General features: G+C 42.8%; 1 protein-coding gene across 1 annotated transcript in view; it reads left to right on the top strand.

Moving 5' to 3' along the window:
- Positions 1–20,060, top strand: part of arrdc1b (arrestin domain containing 1b) — a 33,341-nt gene that overhangs the window by 7,003 nt on the left and 6,278 nt on the right. The window contains exons 2-3 of the mRNA XM_068729602.1: positions 9,765–9,875; positions 15,619–15,669. Of these exons, the coding sequence (XP_068585703.1) occupies positions 9,765–9,875; positions 15,619–15,669 (162 nt within the window). The remainder of the gene's footprint in view (positions 1–9,764; positions 9,876–15,618; positions 15,670–20,060) is intronic.

Genomic DNA, 20,060 nt, shown 5'->3' with positions numbered 1-20,060 from the left:
TCGATCGGTGTTTTCATACTCGTCACTCGCTGGCAGATGAACCCTGAAACCTGTAGCCTCTTTTTTTCTCTCATAGTTTTTGGTTTTAAAATACATTTATTGTGATTTATCTCTTATTAACAGCAACTTTAGCATCTGTTTTTAGCAAACAATCTCTCACGAACACACTGTACACTACCTGCTCAGCCCCAAACAGCCGACATATAGCCGCTAAAGAGCCAGATGTGTTTTTCGCCAGTGGTGGATTATTCTGACCCAAGAGGCCAAAAAATATATTATTGCAACATTTCAAATCTAGATCAGAGGAGGTAATCTTAAAGACAGCAGAGTATGTATGTGGTATTTACTAAGAGGGCTGGGAAGTTTTGGTGGATGTGAAGTGAGACATTGAGTAACTCACTGCAGGACACACAGATTAAGTCTTTTATAACCCATATTTAGAGGTGAACCTGTGTGTGTGTGTGTGTGTGTGTGTGTGTGTGTGTGTGTGTGTGTGTGTGTTCGGTTCCGCTTTTGAGGAGCCATGAGAGGTTTCAATCATAGCTTTATCTTCCCCCCGCATGCTGCTAATCCTCCATCGACCTCTCCCTCCTCACCTACATTTGTACTCGTCTTTTTGTCGCAGCTGAGAATACTTCCACTGCGGGACACACGCTTGTGTTTGTCCCATTCACAGAGCTGTAGGGTCGGAAGAAAGTTGGTGATGATTGGAAAGTTGGTTCACAGAACAAAGGGATGAGCGTCAACAGATCAGCCCCTTCATCTTAACTATGTCAAGGTGCCCTTGAGCAAGGCACATAACCTCCACTTGTTCCAGTGTCCAGCTGTTGCGTGTCCAACAACCACCCACATACATACAGTATATATACTGTATATATCTATACATATTTGTGTGTACGGAAGGCTGGAAGTGGCAATAGATAATACATTGAATAATTATGTTTGTTTCTTCTTCCTTGTCAGTTTGTTAAGCACTGGCTCATTGGAGAGCGCACAGTTTCAGGTTTGTTGCGCTAACATCAGGCCTCATGCAGCTTTGTCTTAAACTTCTCTTAATTTTCTGTTAAGAACGTTCAGTGCATCTGGAGTAAACTTTTTTTTTTTTTTTTTCTTCTTAACCATCCAAATCTGCTCTTGCTGTGTTGTGCTGAATGATAAAACCCACTTGATCATAATTTGCAGGTGTGTGGCCGATTGTTTAATATTAGCGTAGCTAACTTTGCACTGTGGCTTGGATGCTCAGGATTACATATCACACAAAAAGCCTTCTTGTGAGGCTTCAAATAATGCGTTCGCGTCCGGCAAGCCAGAGCACATACCAATCGGTGTCCTGTGAGGAGCTACCTGCTAGGTGTGTGACAGGCGAACGTTCGTTCTAGACAACTATGACGGCTCCTGAAGAACTTAGGGTTGCTGCTGCCAAAGCAACAAAATGAGAACAAAAATAAGCTTCACAACGCTTCCTGAGGCCCATTGTATTCTAAAAGCCCCAGACCATCGGCAGCTGTTGTTGTTGAACCTAATACGCCTATAACAGGCGGTCCACCATGAAAATCTCTGTGTCAGCCTTCTCTAAACTTGAACTCCTGATAGTGGTTCATGTGTCCCTAAATGCCACTAATAGCACAACTAGCAGTTTGAACGCACCCTCATCATAAAATCAGCTGGCATTAGTGACGGTTACATCCAGAAGGAGTGTGCAGAGGTCTTAAGGTCGCTGTTGCGCTGATACTAAATGACTCATCACACTTTCAAAGCTGATGACTGAAGCTTGCGCCAGAGTAAAGATCTCCTTACTGCTGCTATGTAGCTGCGTACAAAACACAGTGAAGATCAGTGTTAGCAACGAACGTAGCTGGAGTAGTATCAGAATATAATGAATGTGGATGCAAAGAGAGTTGATCTGGTGATCTTAGCTGTCATGATTACAAGTTCTGACTGTTTTTTTTGCCTCAGTTTTCACCCTGATCTCAACATCTTGATCTTTAATTGATGTCTTTAAAGATGCACAGTGATTCATGACAGGTCCTGAAACGAGCTGCTTTGTATCTGATACCAGTACAGTGAGATCAGGTCAACTAAGGACATCGCTGATTACCACAAGGGGGAATCCACTACTTAAATGTAGGGCGAGAGTAGAGAGTGTTTTATTCTCAAGCAAAACTTCACACAACTATCAAGACAGTAAAAAAGAAGAAATATCCAGAGAATAAAATGATTCATTCCCTTTCTGCTTCATGTGGGTTAATGAGAAGCGGGTCATAATGTAGCTGCTAAACGCGTTGTTGTCCTGAAACACTGAATGCAGAGAGAATACAGTGTGTGTGTGTGTGTGTGTGTGTCTCCTCCAATCATGACGTCCGTCTGGATTTGAGGCCAACGCGGTGAAATGTGGAAACTTGGAGGCGAGATGGGTAACGTGCAGAGCGAGTGTGCAGAGTACAGATTACACGTCTGCTGGTTGTTTCTGTGATGTAACTTCTGCACGGATAAGCCTCTTTCACATGCATGCAAACATACCCGGGGATTTGTGTATGTGTGTGTGTGTGTGTGTGTGTGTGTGTGTGTGTGTGTGTGTGCTGGATATGCAAATGTGTACGCACCTTGAACTCAAACAGACCGAAGTGTGCAAAGTGGTTTGATGAAGGTGGAGGAGAATGCTGGTTGAGACCTGGTGACTGTGAGGCAGATGATTCATATCATCAAACTCTTTGGAAGCAAGAGACAGAGAGCATTAGAAAGAGGGAACCGTTTTGGGGCGTTGGGGACAGCCCTAGTGCTTTGATGCATGTGTTGATGTGTATTGTGTCTTCTCTCAACCCTGCCATACTCCTTCTGTACGTCTCGTCTTCAACACCCGTTCAAACACATCACAGTGAGTTACAAAGAACAACATGGTAACTCTGTCTAATCATGCAAGAGACCGTCTGAAACTGTCTCATAGACCTGATTGGCCTTCTCTTCACGCTTCTTCAATCGTCATGCACAAGTGCACTAAATGAACGTTTCGACTCTTGAGTGCAGTTCCTGAATTTGTGTGCCTGTTGCTTCTCAGTTGACGGTTGAAAAGCTGCAATCGAGGGCATGAAGCCGTGTATTCATATCTCTCACTGAAGTGTTTCAGCCTGTCGCTGATCACACAGAGAGGTAACTCAGCACATGTCTGAACGAAACAGCCCAGGCTCTATTCTGCTGCGGGGGGATTCCCTTACAGCCAGGAGTAATAGATCATGAGATCAGGTGGCTGCCTTTGATACGTCTCTCTGAGAAGCATTAGAAAGGGAGATGCTGGAAAAGAGAGAGGGACTAATTGTTCGCAGCGCCTAAAGATTTAATGAAGGTAGTGAAGGTAGCGTCGGATTACTCGGCTGTCAAAGTGAAGGCTGTGAGCTCTTGGGCTTTGTGGAAAAGATATTCTAGAATCTTCTACTTGACAAAAGGTTTTAGAAACATTCAGGGAGCAGAGGGTCAGTGGTTCCTGGTGCGTTTTGTTTCCTGTCCTTCATCAGAGTTTTTCCAGCATCATCCATCCAAATGATGTCTAGACCGATCCAGTCTTATCACACAGACACCGCTTTGGGAGTTTCCGTGCCCCATTATGCTGGAATGTCTACGTGACGTCCGAGCAGCCTTTTAGTGTTATGTGAGGAATGCCGATCAATTCAAGTTATTCAGGCCGAAATCCTGTCGATGTTTCCTCATTCGGCTCTGTTCCCGGTAAAGTTCAGACCTTAAACAAACTGAGGCTCCTTTGTGCTCCCAGCCATTAGCTGAAGCTGGACTCGGCGTAATCAGTGTAAATAAGGAACTGACGTTATCAGCCCAGCTTCCCTGCATGCTCTCTTCCCCCCCCCCCCCCAAGCTGACAGCTGACTCCTTTTCCCATGTCCTGATGCAACAAGCAGCAAGCTCTGACTTAATGGCTTTATCCCACAGACACAGGTCGGCCTTTTTCTCTGGGAAAAGTTCAACAGTTGTTGCAGAAGTCATTTTTCTCACTCAATGTTGCGCGTTGTTATGCGTGTGTTTGCCAGAGTGCAAACATAATTCTTCTGAAGAAACTTCATCATGCGTGTAGTTGCTTTGTTTGGAAAATCCGATGACAGAGCAAACAACAGTATTGCGTAACTGGCACATACTTTCAGGAAGGAATGCCCCGAAGGACAAAATTCCGGCACAGGGAGAGGTGGAAGAATGTGTGGCACAATTGACTTCTCCAGGGAGATACATATATATATATATATATATATATATATATATATATATATATATATATATATATATATATATATATATATATATATATATATATATATATATATATATGTATATATTTAAGATATTCTTATAGGTATAGGGAGGATGCCAATATTAACCACCGCACTAGACTGTATGGCAACCGTATTTGGTGAAACTGACCTAAACATGAGTTAAAGAGACAACACATTTTTTTTGCACATGGTAATGTAGGATTAATCAAACCTAAATACTGGTTTTGGTTCTGACCAAAATGTATCGATTGCAACAAAAGCTGGCATGAATGTCTGGTCTGGTTCTCATTCTTCTCTACTGATTCTTTGTTCATATAATATTTGATTTATTCAATAATGTTCCACTTCTAGACTGTTTTACTCAGGCGTAGTTCTTCTTCGTCTGCTTGTCTTGAGAGAACATTTAACATTTACTCAGAAGTTTGGCTTCTTTTGTTAACTGGAGGAAAAAAAGTGTATTTCTTTCACTAAGTAGCATTTTGGTATCAGACTCAGTACCACAGTCAGGTATGATATCAGCACCAGTATCCTCTGCAGACTCTGTTTCTCATTTTATGACGTCTTGAGTTTGGCTTTATCGTCCCTTCTGAGGCTCTCGGCCACCCAAGTGCACTTCAAACAGGATATACTGTACAAATGCCACAAAACAGATAATCTCACCTTTCCCACATACTCATCACTACCACACCTGTGACTCCCACCCACGTCCTCCATGACCCACCAACGCCCTGTTCTAACCCACATCACAGAACCATTTGATACAATGTAACACAGCGGTCATGTCTAGGCAGCCAGATCTTGAAACGCCACGGATTACATCTTCTCTGTTGGATCCGTCTGCCCACGCGGTCTACTTCGCAAAACGTAATGAGTAGTAGCACCGGGATCATCTCCGCCTACGGCCACTCTCATTGAGCCGTGGAGAGGACCTGGACGGGCTCCCGCGGGTTGGCAACGAATCCCGGCAGCTGCTGAGTCAGAGCTGTGCTGCTGGCTTCCCTCTTACTACCGAGTGTCGGCCTCCCTCCGGCTGCAGTTCAGTCTGTGGAGAGCTGGCTCCTGGCAAGGATTCCTGCGCTGGCAGCAGCAAGGTGTGATCCATCGCTGCTGGCGTGTGGACGAGTTGGAGACTGTCAGCTTCACAAAACCAAACCAAATCTCGTGAATTGAGTTTGCACTATTTCTGGACTACTTGAGCTGGGCATCGTAGATCCTAATTTTAGCATGAATCTGGAACTTCAAGGTCTATTTCTTGCCCCAAATTGATTTGGAAACGGATGTCAGTGGTACAGTTTGGGCGCCGACCACGTCGTCCCCGCTTTGCCCAGAAAATCTTGCCAAATGCTGCCATAACTTAGTCATGTTGTTATTCTATTGTATTTTAATGTCTTTTGTTGTATTTGACATCTGTTAGTGCTCGATTAATCTCCTGAATTTGCACAAAAAATTCTGTCAGACTTGTAATCATGCCCTTTTTAATCCACCTGTTCTTTTGCACATTATCAATATACATATGTGTGAAAAAAAACATGTAAAAAGAAGAAAGCACTTCTTATTGACAATGACTGTCACCCAAGAAAGAAATGTAATATATGACATCTGCTGTGGTGTCTTCTAGCGTAGATATGTGTTAGTGCTATTCACTATTACATTCCTCCACCTCAACAGAATAAATAAAACAGGTCAGCTAGCCTGATGCTCTAGGTGCCATAGCCTGCTAAATAACCTCAATATCCCTCCTTCGAGTCGTAATTTATTTGACTATTATTATTCGATCCAAATTAAAAAATACATATTTCGCTCTTACCTGTAGGACTATTTATCCGTCCAGCGCTGTCGCAAGCACGAGCCTCTCTTTGATGCATTATTTTCATTCCTCTTAAGTCTCAATCCTCCTAACATTAGAGGTGGATGGACATACATGTGTAACTAATTTAGTAATCCTCCCTAAAGTCTCCATGATTGTTTGCCCCTGAGGGACAAAGGGAAAGTCTTGCATGTTGACTCAGGAATAAGAACAGAGTTGATCTCTGCCAACATGAGAAACCCCTCGAGGTTAAACTGGAACCAGGCAGAAGACTCAAGTCTAGTTTAGGTTTTGGACTTCTGCTGAAACATGAGGACATATCGTTTTTATGTCGAGATGTGCGCCTGATCAGACACATCATTACTACTCTCGGTCCATCCGGCTCCACGCGTCTGTGTGGAGGTCGGCCCATTATTCAGCCGCAGACAGCCGGTCTATTTGCCAAAGCAGCCCATCTCTTATGACACAACTATTCACTATTCAGCTGCTGCGGCCGCTCTTCCTCCTGCTGCTGCTGCTGCTGCTGCTGCTGCTGCCGGGGATATTAACAGATTACCACTGCGCTGACCTTTCGTGGGCTGAGCTCTTCCCTCTTCCACAACAGACAGCTGTAAACAATAGCAGTAATGGCTCCCTTTTCCGTCGCATTTGTGTACTTTACACCTCTCCTGTTGCCTCTGTGAAGTGTGAGGACTCCAGAACGCTCACGGTGTGTGTTGATGTGGAGTATAAAGGTATTATTCTCCCACTAGAATGAAGCAGATGGCTGCAGGAGCAGATTGCAGAGTTCAGTTAATGACCAGATAAATGTGTGCCAGTCGGCACGGCTGAAGGACACCGCTCTGTTTTGTGTTGTGTGAGCGGCAGATTTTGGTTCTTGTTTTTACCGGCAGAGGTTCCTCCCTCTTCCACCGAACTGTGCCAACAGTCGTGCCGGTGTGGAGAGCCCAGCCATCTGCCACTGTGAGCGAGAGAGAGAGTGTGTGTGTGTGTGTGTGTGTGTGTGTGTGTGTGTGTGTGTGTGTGTGTGTGTGTGTGTGTGTGTGTGTGTGTGTGTGTGTGTGTGTGTGTGTGTGTTCTGTGATGCCAGCACAGGATCCTGCGTTGATGTGCGGCCCTGTGATTGCTATAACACAATAGTTTTTAATGAAGGGTTTTTGACTTCACATGTTCTTATCATAGCAGGATTTTAGTGACCAAAGCATGTCTGTAGCATCGTGACATTTAGTTACGCTGTCATGAGGGAGCTGTCCCTCATGTCTCTGTTTGTGTTAGACCATTGGGGGGAATGTTGCTAGATTTGATCTCCAGGGATGACTCCACTTTGGTCCAGACTGAAATAACTTTACAATTAGCTCAAACAGCAGGTTGACATTTCGGGCTTCTTCTGAAGTATCTCCAACAACTACTGGATGCATTGCCATGACAGTTTGGACGGATACCCATGGTGACCAGAGGATAAAGACTTTGGTGATCCCCTGACTCTTCTTCTAGCGCCACCAGCAGGTCAAATTTCAATTTGTCCAATACTTTGCTCTATGTCCAAATACCTGCAAAAGTAATGACGTTCCCATCAGCCTCAGCGGTGCCCTGTGTTGTGTTGTGGTGCTAAGTAGAAAACACCTGCTAAACAAGAAAGGAAAGAAATTCAGATGTCACATTCGGGCCAATACAACATTTAGAACAATACGTGGCCATATCTGTCTGACTGTCTGTCTGCTTATCAGAATACTGAGATAACACTGAGGCTGGGACTGTTTAATCTTCTGGCTTCTGTCACAGTTTTGTCTGTGTGTGTGTGTGTGTGTGTGTGTGTGTGTGTGTGTGTGTGTGTGTGTGTGTGCATTATCAGAGAGATTTCATTTCCTCACAGACAGATCAACAAAAAGACAAGAGAGATAGAGAGAGGAGGGGTGATACAGAGAGAGAGAGAGAGAGAGAGAGAGAGAGAGAGAGAGAGAGGAGGGGTGATACAGAGAGAGAGAGAGAGAGAGAGAGAGAGAGAGAGAGGCTGTGTTGCCACACTGCAGAGCTGGGCCCTCTACTACGAAGCAGGGTTTTGAGTTAGCGAGGTAACTTCAGGGCTAACCCCGGGTCTTCAGTCCCATGACGGTGATTCACTTCTTATTGGGTAGATCGCCATGGTAACTTCCACTGCACACGTAACCTGTGCCGGATCGACTTGTATAAAAGCTCTGCCTACTCACTCTGCGGATCGTAAAATAATATTACACAAATATTAAAAAGTTCAGCCAGGTAAGAAAGGCTAAAAGCAACACAGTTTAAAACAAATTTGCAAAATGCAAAAAAGACACCTGGCAAAAAAATCACAGAATGTGTGAATTAATAAGCTTATAGCATAATATCACTTCTCCGTCTAGAGCACAATGGATCTGACTATTAATGCGTGTATTCCCTTAAATGAACCTGTTGCTTGTATATATTCTTATACATTTTAGCCTTATTCTTTCAGCTGCAACACCAGCGTTGTCTACCAAGTTGCTGGTGTTATTATTTTAATGATAAATAACAATTTAATAAATGTATATCTATGTATTTATTTGTCATATTTATTTTTACAACATTAAGAAAGCAATGATCAAGTCGAGCCTGATGTTTCACACGTCAAACAATGATCTTCCACACACTGGTATCGGATCAGTACTCGGTATCGGCCCATGTATTGCTATCGGTATTGGGACTGACAAAGTCAGATTGGTGCATACCTAATTAGCTTAGAGTTAGCCTCTTTGTTTGTAAAGTATGGCGCTCTGCTGCCAGTAGACTTGTCCATGTTTGCGTTCGGTCACATGTTGCAAACACTGCCTCCTTTTTGTGTGAACGCGCTCACAGCCAGATAGCGAAACCTTAGAGTTGATAACCACCAACGCTGGAGCGCTTAGCGTGATTGTGGTTGTTAGGGTTAGTTGAGTCAGATAACAAAAATATAGTAGTAAAGGCTTATGCAGTACTGCTAAAGCTGCTCTCAGAACACATCCATCCGTTGTTCTTGATCTTTGAATCCAGCATTAAAAGACGTCTCTGTGCGGCTATTTGCCTTCGTTCACGCTTCCATCTGTACTCTCAGTATCTCGACGTGACCTCTTCGTCTTATCTGTGGCCTCATCACAAGCATCAGCGCCACCGTCGCCCCAGCAAAACGCAGGTCTAGCATGACTCTGCGTTTGACGAACAGTCAGTACTATGATTCATGACTTCTTCAGTTTCCCAACAGCTCCCTGATGAAGTTACTACTCCTCCTCTTCCATCTGTTGACAGAGACTCCATTCACAGCCTGTTGTGATTATTAACCACAGCAGAATGCACATGACCAGCACCAGAGGGCCCATAACGATTATGACTCCTTGCGAGTCATTCTCATGCTAATCAGTGTATATTGAGCTGGAGGGGACCAAACTGACTGCGCTTAAATGAGACTTCCTTCCTCTTTCTGAATAAAGTGAATGTGAACGATGATTGGAAGTTTTTTAGGTCACATGCTCAAAAGTCGGAAATAACAAAGCTGTTAAGATCAAGACTGTAACACAGGAAACGGCTTGACATGTGAATCAGAGTGACAGTTTCCCAAAAGGGTGTTAACATGAAGCGTTTTTGTTGGTCAGACAAAACGAGAGCGGTAAACGTTGAGACAGTAGATTGACTCCTTTTCTCTCCTCTCTCCACAGCCATCAAGGTGAACTGTCAGGGCTCATGTGGCATCTCCAACAAAATGAACGACGCCTCGTGGACTCTGGAGGAGCAGTACTTCAACAGCACGTTGTCGGTGGCCGACAAAGGTGATGACAGTAAAAAAGCATGACGCTTTTATTAGCTTTTTCTGCCGGTTGTCCTCATGAAAAACATAATGTTTTGCCTATTCCAGGCAGCTGTTGATCTTCATTCATATTTGTGCACACTATCAAGAGACCTGAAGACTGTCTGATGTGTACTACAGTGAGTGGAAACCAATGGTTGCCTAGACGTTCAGTAAAACTGGTCTAAACATTAACTGTCCTTTTAACAGCAAAGCACATCACCATCAGCTTACGTCCTATATGTGAGACAAACTGTTTCAGCCCTGAAATGTCAGAAGCTCCCTCTCATAACAACACTGTGTGGCGTGACTGAGGCCTCCTGCCTTTCGCCTCATTTGGTTTATGGGACGTCTGCTGCAACAGGCGTAATCTCTCAAAGGCAGCAGGCAGGTTTTTTTTAGCAGCCGCGTAGTGAGGAGCTAAAGCCTCAATCAGTCCGAGTAGCAGTCCCCCGTAGTCACGCTCCAGCCGGCCTCTCCGCACGCCGCCTCCCTGAGGTGAGACGTGGTGTGATCCGAAGGTCGGACATGCACCACAGAGGACGGGTTTCATTTTCCCGGTGCCCGGTCTCTGGGTTCCATCTTGCCCTGAAGCGCTGACGCCCTGCTCGCACAACCTTTTGTTGTGAGGGTTGTCTTCCATCTTTTGTATCGGTTGCCGATGACGCCCGTAGCCAGAAGCTGAAATGTGCCATGCATGCATGAAATGTGTTGTACATGCAAATCACACTGAGGGACTTAATGGCGGTCATTGGAACGCGTAATCCGTGCTGGTGGAAACACCAAGAAGCACGTCAGTGTTTAACACTCAGGACTGTGTGCTTCAACATGTGGTATACACCAGACCAGTCTATGTGTGTGTGTATATATATATATATATATATATATATATACACATGCTTTACTGCTGGAAAGTGCATTTACTCAAGTACTGTACTTGTAAGTAGAATGTTTAGAAGTACTTGTACTTGTGTCCGTTTTATGCTACTTTATACACTATGTTTCAGATGAAACATTTATTACAGTTTTCAGTTTTAATAATTCAATAATATAAATGAACGGTATGTAAATAAATGGGCAGAAAGTAACACATAGACTTAACAAATGTTCACAGAGATTGTCTCATTTTCTTACAAAAAAGAATGTATACCATCTCAAAAACACTATAATTACTGTAATAAAAAAAAAGAATATAATCCTTTTGAAATGTATTAACTTTGCAAAGATATTTTGTTTTCAAATTTGACTTGTTAATTCCCCTGGTGTCAACATCGTGCTGCTATCTTGAAGGTGAATGCTCTGCTCCATTTCAAGATAAGCTAGCAGGGAGTTGCAACACATATATGGTTCTGAAGCTGAAACTGAAGATATGTTACATTGTAGATACTGTATCTATATTATATTATATATTATGTCAGATCAGAAGTTTTCCTTCCTTTCTGTTCCATCTTTATTATTATGTACCCGTAGATGATTCAAACGTGTCGTTATTACAACAGTGTAAATAATTGTAACGTTTAATTTGAACAGTTAGATCAAATGTGAAACAGGGAAGTGAAACTTAAGCTTTAGATAAGGCTTAGATTACTCAGACTGCACAAACAAACAGGCACAAACAGTACATATACTGTAAGAGCTGAGGTCTGAATGGTGCCTGGAGACAGGATACATTTTCTGCAGGGTGCCAAACGGTCAGTATAAACAAACAGCCAAGTCAGGCTAAATATTGAAAATATTCGAAGGACATGCGAGTAAAAAATAAACACAACAGCAGGGCTGGATGTCGAACCTCAACACTTGTTTTTTGTACCGACCTAAATGTGTTCAGGGTATTGAAAGCTGTCCAGAGAAAGCCGGCGGAGTCAGTCTGATCAGATTTGTTGTCTTGTTATACTTATTCTTTTGATCAGAAGTTCCAGATTTAAATTTAATTATTTTGTCAGTTTTAGACTATTGTTTTTCCGGTAAAGGTCTTGAACAGCAGTTTGTTTTGAGACATAATTTTACATAAGAATTTAGCTTTCTTTCGTAAAAATGAAACCAAAAAAAAAGTAATTCACTCCTTTATGTTTCTCAAAGTTAATTCTTTGGGTATTAGACATTGGTGTGGAAAAACTTTGTAGGAATTCATATGAGAAATAAAAAAAAATGAAACAAAATAAATACCACCATGTTTACCACATTTGCAGTATCTTTGAAGCAAGAGCACAAACTACATTCTATATTTCAGTACACGCACGCACACACACACACACACACACACACACACACACACACACACACACAGCGTACACTGTAAAACACCAGGCGCACCACACTCCAAACGGAGGAGGACATAAATAATTCATCACACGCCCTCCCTCTGCGCTCCCCTTTATCTCTGCCATGTTTCCGTATCCCATTCTCATCCGAAAATGGGCCGCTCTGCCCCCAAGGGCTGAGCGGCGTAGGGGGAGCGCGACAGGAAGGGTGACAGAAGACCACCACACACACACACACACACTCTTACACAAAGCAAGCGACGCTCACTTTGGCTGACTGATAATGTGGTATGCCACAGATGCTTGGCGGTTGGAGGACTGAAGACCAGTGATGTCAGCGTCCATTCTTCATCCTGTCACTGTTGTCAGTTAATGACCTTCAGTAAATAAGGATCTCCCTTCCACTGCTGCGGCGTGTTCCTGGTTACAAACTGACAGCTTTAAATTCAGACCATGCTGGAGACGGACTCGCTGTGGCGTTTCCTTTCGTTGCCGTGTTTTACGTTATCCGTTGATGATGCGTTACACATCTGTGCACAGACAGTATTTGTTGCAACGTTGTTTTCTTTCAGTTAGCTGAATGAGAGCCGACTTTCAAAAGCACCACAAGGTGCAAGGTCCTATTTAATGTTATCTTATTAGATTTATGGATGATGTATTTAGACACCACAAGGCCACAAAAATATAAACGAAGGAGAGAAAGCGTATAGAGGGTCGAAGGTCTCTTTTCTCAACTCAATCGCCCATTTAGGATTTCTATCACCACTCTTTCCGTTTCTATTATTCCTATTCTAAGATAAGTGAGTCATCTACATTAAGATATCAGACATTTTAGAAGATTTTAATTTGTTGACATTCAAAGAACGGCACTGCACATGAGTTACAACTGTTGTTTTCTTCCATCCGTGATATTTTGAGTTAAATTGAGTTAACAACACAACATAGTGTTGAGAAACATTACGTTTTAGGGATGTTTTCTTAATAATTTGCATCATTACAAGAGTTGATTTGATTTTGAATCTCTTATTTCTGAGACAGAACCTGTAAGTTACTGTCAGTCTTTCCATCCACCTGTTTTCATGTGCATTTACAATTTGCATATAAACAAAACTGAGCGGAAACACCGAAAATTAAATTTTTTTGGTGTAAAGGTTGTTAAAAATAAAAAAAGCAAATCGCTAAAAGCACAATGTGACAAAGTGCGATGGGAACAGATGAAGCAAATACACGGATGTGATGTAACCGTCCTCACACGAAAACATCCAGGTTTCTGCTTTGGTTTTCACCGTTTGAGGTCCGGACTGGCGCTCTTTTTAACTACGCCATCTTGTTGCGCCCTCCTCTTCTGCAGTGCTATAGTGGTTACCTGACTGGGGAATTTTCAACCACCTACTGCTTATCTTGATCATCCAACTGCAGATAATCACATAACCGTAGTGGATGGAAACAAGTATTCAGATTTCTCTAGAAATTAGGTTAAAATGTGCGATACATTTGAAGGGAAAACTGGTTTCACTTAAGCTCTGTATAGCCTTGCTAGTAATACCCATATCATTAACTGCATTTTGTCCTCATGATGAAACCAGATTAAAGGTGATCATTAAAGTCATTACACATCATCCTTCTGGCACCATGAACATATTTTCATCCTGCCTATCCAGTGTAACAATAGTCTTCTACTAGAGTAGTGGGTAGAACAGGTTTGAAATGTGTAAGATTGATATTAGATTAGATGGATACTGAAATGTGGTTAGAATGCTGTGGTTAAGAACATCTAACAGCGTGCTCTTGATCTTATCTGCTCCTCTTTGATTGATTTCCTTCATTCTGATTTTCTGTCTTTTCTGGCCCATTTTAGCGAGGCTCTCTACAGTTGCTGCACCTGCACAGCGCTGGTTTCGAGCACAACTGCTTCCTCAAGCAGTAAACATGATGCAAATGAACACACACACACACACACACACACACACACACACACACACACACACACACACACAGTCTGAGAACTTCTCCTCAGTAAACCGAGGCTAACAGGGGGAAAACCGAGTTGTGCCCATCCCTAATGAGGTGAGACATGTTGCTGTCTGGAAGAATTTAATTGGGCTGTCATATCATCTAGAGAATTAGTAAGCCGACTCTCTCAAGGTGCTCCCAGTGTGACAGATGGAAAGGCTCTTATCGGTGCCTCGTGCTCTTCTTATCAATTTAGGCGAACTTGTGAAATAAACAAGTATAAAACAGTATATGGTAGTTAATGCGATACTTAACAGAGTTAGTTGTATTACAAAACACCTCTTCATACTTCGGAGCGCTTCCTGTTTACATCGTCAGAATGACACGTGTGCCGAGGTCTGCCTCTGTTCACCCCGTGTAGTCTGACAAGATCAGCAGTACAAAGTTCTCGTACTGCTGCACTTCAGCAAGTTCTCTTTTTCTTCTGCACTGCTGCTCGACTGAACTCTACCCTAATGTGTAAAAATACATTTGTTTTGTTTCTATAGTCTTCATGTCGCTGTTTTGCTCTGCGTGAGATTCTGAAGGCGTTTAGTTTATGACAACATCTGTAAAGAAAAAGGCTGGAGACTGGTGTATATTTTTCCTATTGCGAACAAAACTTATGAAAAGATAACCTAGAATGAACTGATGGCATCAAGCCTTGTCTGTACTCTATCCAGAGCCCGGTATATCTTAATCCTCTGTGCCACAGAGCTCCATTGTTGTCAATGAGCCCCGCTGTCACACTAGATGACATGTTCTTTCATCACCATGAACACACACACACGGTCCCAATTATCCCACATACACCGTCCTGCTGCTGTAAACGCTCACTACATCCCCGGATGTGTATCATTCCGCAGCTGAAAAAAGTCCCCAACAAATTCAAAATGTACTGATGTTTGAGTAACATTCGTGAAAACTACAGTGTCCAGCTGTTTTTACTAGTTCTTCAATGGGAATCATTGGTAGAGACGGAATAGACAGGATTTTTGACAATAAGAGAAATATAGAATTAAACCAGGCTTGTTCTTTAATCCCAGTGATGCTGACCCGCAGATGTTGCAACAGAGCAGAAGAATGCACTCAGTCTTGGGTCGATCGCTGCTTTCCCTACGGTGCCACTGTGCTTGTAAATCATTGATTAGCGTTGCTGAGAAATGCTCCAACTTTGCCAGCTACACGTGTTACCGCTTCCTCCGACACCGGCTGATTGGTTTCAGTTGCTAGTTTCGTTCACTACAAAAGGCGCCTCGGCTCAGCTGTCTTTGAACAATGCAGCTGCTTTGTCTCAGAAACTCCATCCCTCTGGGAAAGTAGGTGATCCCCACAGGACTTCTAATGTATACCAGGGGCTATGGGAAGTCGAAATAACCACAATCATGCACACACACAGACCCTGAGAATTATCACTGTATTTGCACCCATTAATGTCATTTGCATTTAACTGAGAGACTTCCTCTTTTACAGGAACCCTGGCGGCAGGCGAGCACAGTTTCCCCTTCCAGTTTCTCATTCCAGGTGAGTGTGGGATTAACCCAGGTGACCCGTTTGACTTCATTCCTCCATGTCGGAGGCACGCCTTCAGGTCTCGTAATAGTTTTCCAGGTCCAGATAACGACAGTGAAAGGAGCGTGCTGCCGCGATAACATCTGATAACATGAGACTTTTTCCTGTTAGAGTGCTATCAAAGTGCTCAGTCCTAAGCCCTTTGTCTCCCACACAAAGCAGACGCACACAGATCTGCGATACCGATGCCGTGTGAAGGATCATTACCGAGTTAATGTTTAAGAGATTTGGGGAGGAACATGCCGATGGTGACGTGCCTCAGCGCGATAAGTCATCTTTATTCCACCTGCCACTTCACAGACACGGCTACGTTTTTCCGAAGGCTGACGAGTAAAATAGATGACATCACGATCACGCACATGATCAGCCGAACATTCTTGGTTCACACACAGTGCAGTGTCAGTCTGCTATCCTGCACTCTCTCAGATGTGGGCTGAAGCACAGGGGGGGGGGGGGGGGGGGGGGGTTGGGTTATTTTTAGTTCCCTCTCCTGTTGTGCAGTCACTGTTTAATTGGTCTTCATGCCCTCATGCTTCCCCCCCCCCTCCCCTCCTCTCAGACCCTCGGACTTGAGAGCATCAGCACAGGGCATGTTAACTGTCATGTAGTGATGAGGGGAGACAGAAAACAGCCAGAATACACATTTGGGTCATTATTTTACTACTTTGTCTTTTAGCTTCTTTAGATTTCTTCTAAATTCACCAAAAGTTACCATTAGAGAATGCCTCATTTGCATATTTAAACCTAGCATTTCAGAAAACATGTAATAGAAAATCAACTGGGTCAGTTTCATGTTAATATCTACTAGTTAACATGTTTTACCTTATTCACCTGTAGTGTCTTCTGTAGGATTTTACAATACATATATTTTTCAGACTCTGAGCCAGAAATCTCCACTTCAGTTACATACACCAAACTTTCTAGTTTCATATCTATACTCTGAAGGTTTTTACAGAGGTGTTTATATATCATTCATAGCCTCATTTATACAACATTTTATTCCTACAAACATGGTGTTTTTTGATGGTTGTTGACTGTATTTTCTGCGAGTGATATAAATAGATTCTCTCTGTAAAATCCTTTGATTCCTATACGTCAAATAATGAAACAGCAATTTTGAAACCAGGCTTTTTATTCTGTTCTGGAAATATATGCAAATTATGACATTATTTAATAAGATATTGCATCATTTGCATATTTAAACATAACTTTTAGAGCACTTGTAATATCAAATAGAATACCTTAATGTGAGTAATCAGGTGGGAAGGTTCCGTGCTGATACCTTTTAGTTAAACATGTCCACCCTATTCATGTGGGTTGTCTCTCCAGAAGTGGCTCATTGGAGAGTCGAGTGTCTCGTATGCCCCCTGCTGGTACAGCACACACTGATTTGGTCTGTAGTTCAAATAGACTTGCAGCAAATAATGTCTTCTGGTAGAATGACCTGACTTTTAACACTTGGTTTAAATAGGTGATGGTGATAATGTGTTTATTTATCCTCTTTAAGAAATGTTCATGTGTAGATATGAAAATATGTCAGCATCTAAACACATAATAAATACATACAACCGTAGAGAATGATGATGTGCAACATACAAATGAAATGAGTCAATGAAGTGTGGTAGTTCATTAAATAAACGCGATGTCATCTGGTAAAGGAATGTACAAAAGTATGATAATAAAGTTGAATGGAATTGAAGAAACGTTTAAAAAGAAAATCCTCTAAAAAAGAAAAAAGAAAAACCTCTATAATCTGTTCCTGATCAGGGTCCACGCCAATGAACGCTGAGCAGTTCCTCCTCAAAGACAGAGACCTTGAAGCTTGTTTGAATGTGTGATGAAGCGTTTGCACCCACAGTCAATGGTTCAAAGTTCTTTTCAAAGGAAGTAAAAAGTGAATAATTCACACAAGCCCACCACAAATACTGAAAAAGCAGCTCCAGTGCTTTCTTTAAACTCAGCTATGGCAGGTACAGCAGGTCGTTGATTATCACACCATTGATGTTTCACCTTCGAACTCTGTCGGAGTGTCCTTGAGCAAGAAACACTGGGACCCAGTTTGCTCTAGCTGTGTGCTGGGATGGATGGGAGGGTGCTGTAAAGTGGGATAAAGGTGCTGCATGAACGCAGTTAGTACGAGAGGTATGAATCTTCACTGGCCTCATGATTCAATCTGATTACGTTTCACCTGTCAAGGATTCTCGAGGAACAGTTATAAAATGAGCATTTATCTGGAGTCGAGGCATCAGATGGTGTTCTGGTCTGATCAATTTTTTCAACGAGGGAACAAAGAATTCAAAGAGACGAGGAAGGCATAGGCTGAGATAAATTCAGTGCAGAGACACTTACGGGGATAAATGGGGTTGGATGAAATGGTGGATGACCTCATTCCAAAAGGACATGAGATACAAGTTGAAGATGAGAAAAACAAACGAGATGAAAAAGTGATATACTGTGTGTGTGCAAGAACCTTTTATCCTTTGTCGATGAGCCCCTGCATATCACGCAAGAATCCTTGTTTTCATACAAATGAGCTGAATAAATTGTAATAACCAGTGAGCAGCTGATGATCAAATTCCATAGCAGAAGACGAGGACAAATGCCCAAACATTTCCTATCTCACTGTTGATTTCTGAAATTAAACTGTCAACTGTGACACATTTCAAAACACCAACACTGAGCTGGGAGGAAGATGTTGGCTGCTATACTCAGATCAGGGAGCACGCTGTGAGACAAAATATGTGTGAATGAAATGAGTGCTGATCCTCCTGACGAGCACTATTGAAATCAAATCAAAAGAGTTCCCTCCAAACAGGATTCCTTCTCATGAGCAATGTATTTCCCTGGTTAGCAGATAAAACCTTCTCTACTTGATCTGAAAACCTCTGAAGTCGAGATCTGAATTCAGATGTTGAGGTGGAACTTAAACACTTTGGAAAAACTTTGGAAAAAAAGTTGTCACGTAATTCTCGATTTGGTGATTTTCAGGTTAAAGGCCAAGCTTTAAACTGGGCTAAATTTGGATGAAGAAAACATTTTAAGTGTTTAAGTTACATTTTACACCATTTTACTGACTACAGTTCAACTTGTAACAGGAACGGATGCCATATTGAAATATATTCATTGACATGCTGTTGAAATTATGTTAATATGTAACTCAGACATCCGAACAAGCGCCTTCAGCCGCGCTAGCTGCTCTGTGAAAACCGGTGCTTTGAGCTTAAAACCTCTTGTCAGCATGCCAACATGCTGATTATTAAGCAGGTACTGTACAATGTTAACCATGTTCTAAGTTTAGTGTGTTAGCATGCTAACATTAGCTAGTTAGCAGCTAGTTAGCTTTGCCTGTATTTAGTCAAGCCAAGGTATACTGATGATGGTACTAATCGAAAAGTCAAGGGGTCACCAAAGAGATCATCCTGAGGGCAATAGTAATATCTGTACCAAATTTCATGGCAATCCATCTTAGAGACATTTAGAAAACACACTCACGGTGGCACTAGAGGAAGATTCAATATGATTCATCCTCTGGGGACCATGAATGACTATAACTTTTACCACAAATGTGGCCCAGTTTCAACATAGGTGGCAATTAATATCTTTTCAAGATGTTTTGACCTGCAAATCAACATGTGCTCACTTGGTTCCTTGGTTGTACAAGTCCTGATGTCGGGGGGGGGGGGGGGGGGGGGGGGCTGCCCGTTGAAATGAAGTTAACAAGTACAACTGCAGCTCAAAGAGTCAGAGAAGGGTCTTTGTCTGAGCTCAAAGGAACAAGGCCGATTTCGCAATCCTCAGCCACTTTTCAGCAGCCATGAGCAGCCCCAGTCTGGTGTGTCTCCAGGGAAAGTCGGCCTGGTGCTTCAGGCCGTTCTTTGTCAGTCCGTCCACAGCTCTGTTCTGGCTCCCAAGCTGTCTGAAACAAAACAAAACACAACAACAGCCCACATCTCCTGCTTAATTCTTATTGACAGCAGCAGCAGCAGCAGACTTGTCCCTGGAGCAGCCGCCCGCCTCGCTGACATTAGCATCTGAATGAGGATCAGTGAGAAATGGAACGCTTCAACATAGTGAGAGGGGCTCAGCTTTTGTTTTGACAACACATTAATCACATTTTTGTAGATAGTGTTTGGGAATTTATATGCAGATTGTTTGTACGGCTCACACTTCCTTTCCTCTGGCTCTGAGCATCTCTCTCCTGCTGTCTGTCTGGCTGCTTTCTCCCCAAATAGTTTTTTTTTTATCTGCCTCCTCCTTAAATTTCCTTCCCTCCAGCCTTGTGCCTCCCTGTTTCCTGCTCTTCACTGCCCTTTCCTCCAGTCACAAGAACAATCTGTGTTCTT

The sequence above is a fragment of the Cebidichthys violaceus genome, unplaced genomic scaffold (genome assembly GCF_023349555.1).
Source record: "Cebidichthys violaceus isolate CVI_PGR_0920_01 unplaced genomic scaffold, fCebVio1.0.p SCAF_102, whole genome shotgun sequence".
NCBI classification, from domain to species: Eukaryota; Metazoa; Chordata; class Actinopteri; order Perciformes; family Stichaeidae; genus Cebidichthys; species Cebidichthys violaceus.
This window is presented reverse-complemented; position numbering and strand designations above follow the sequence as displayed.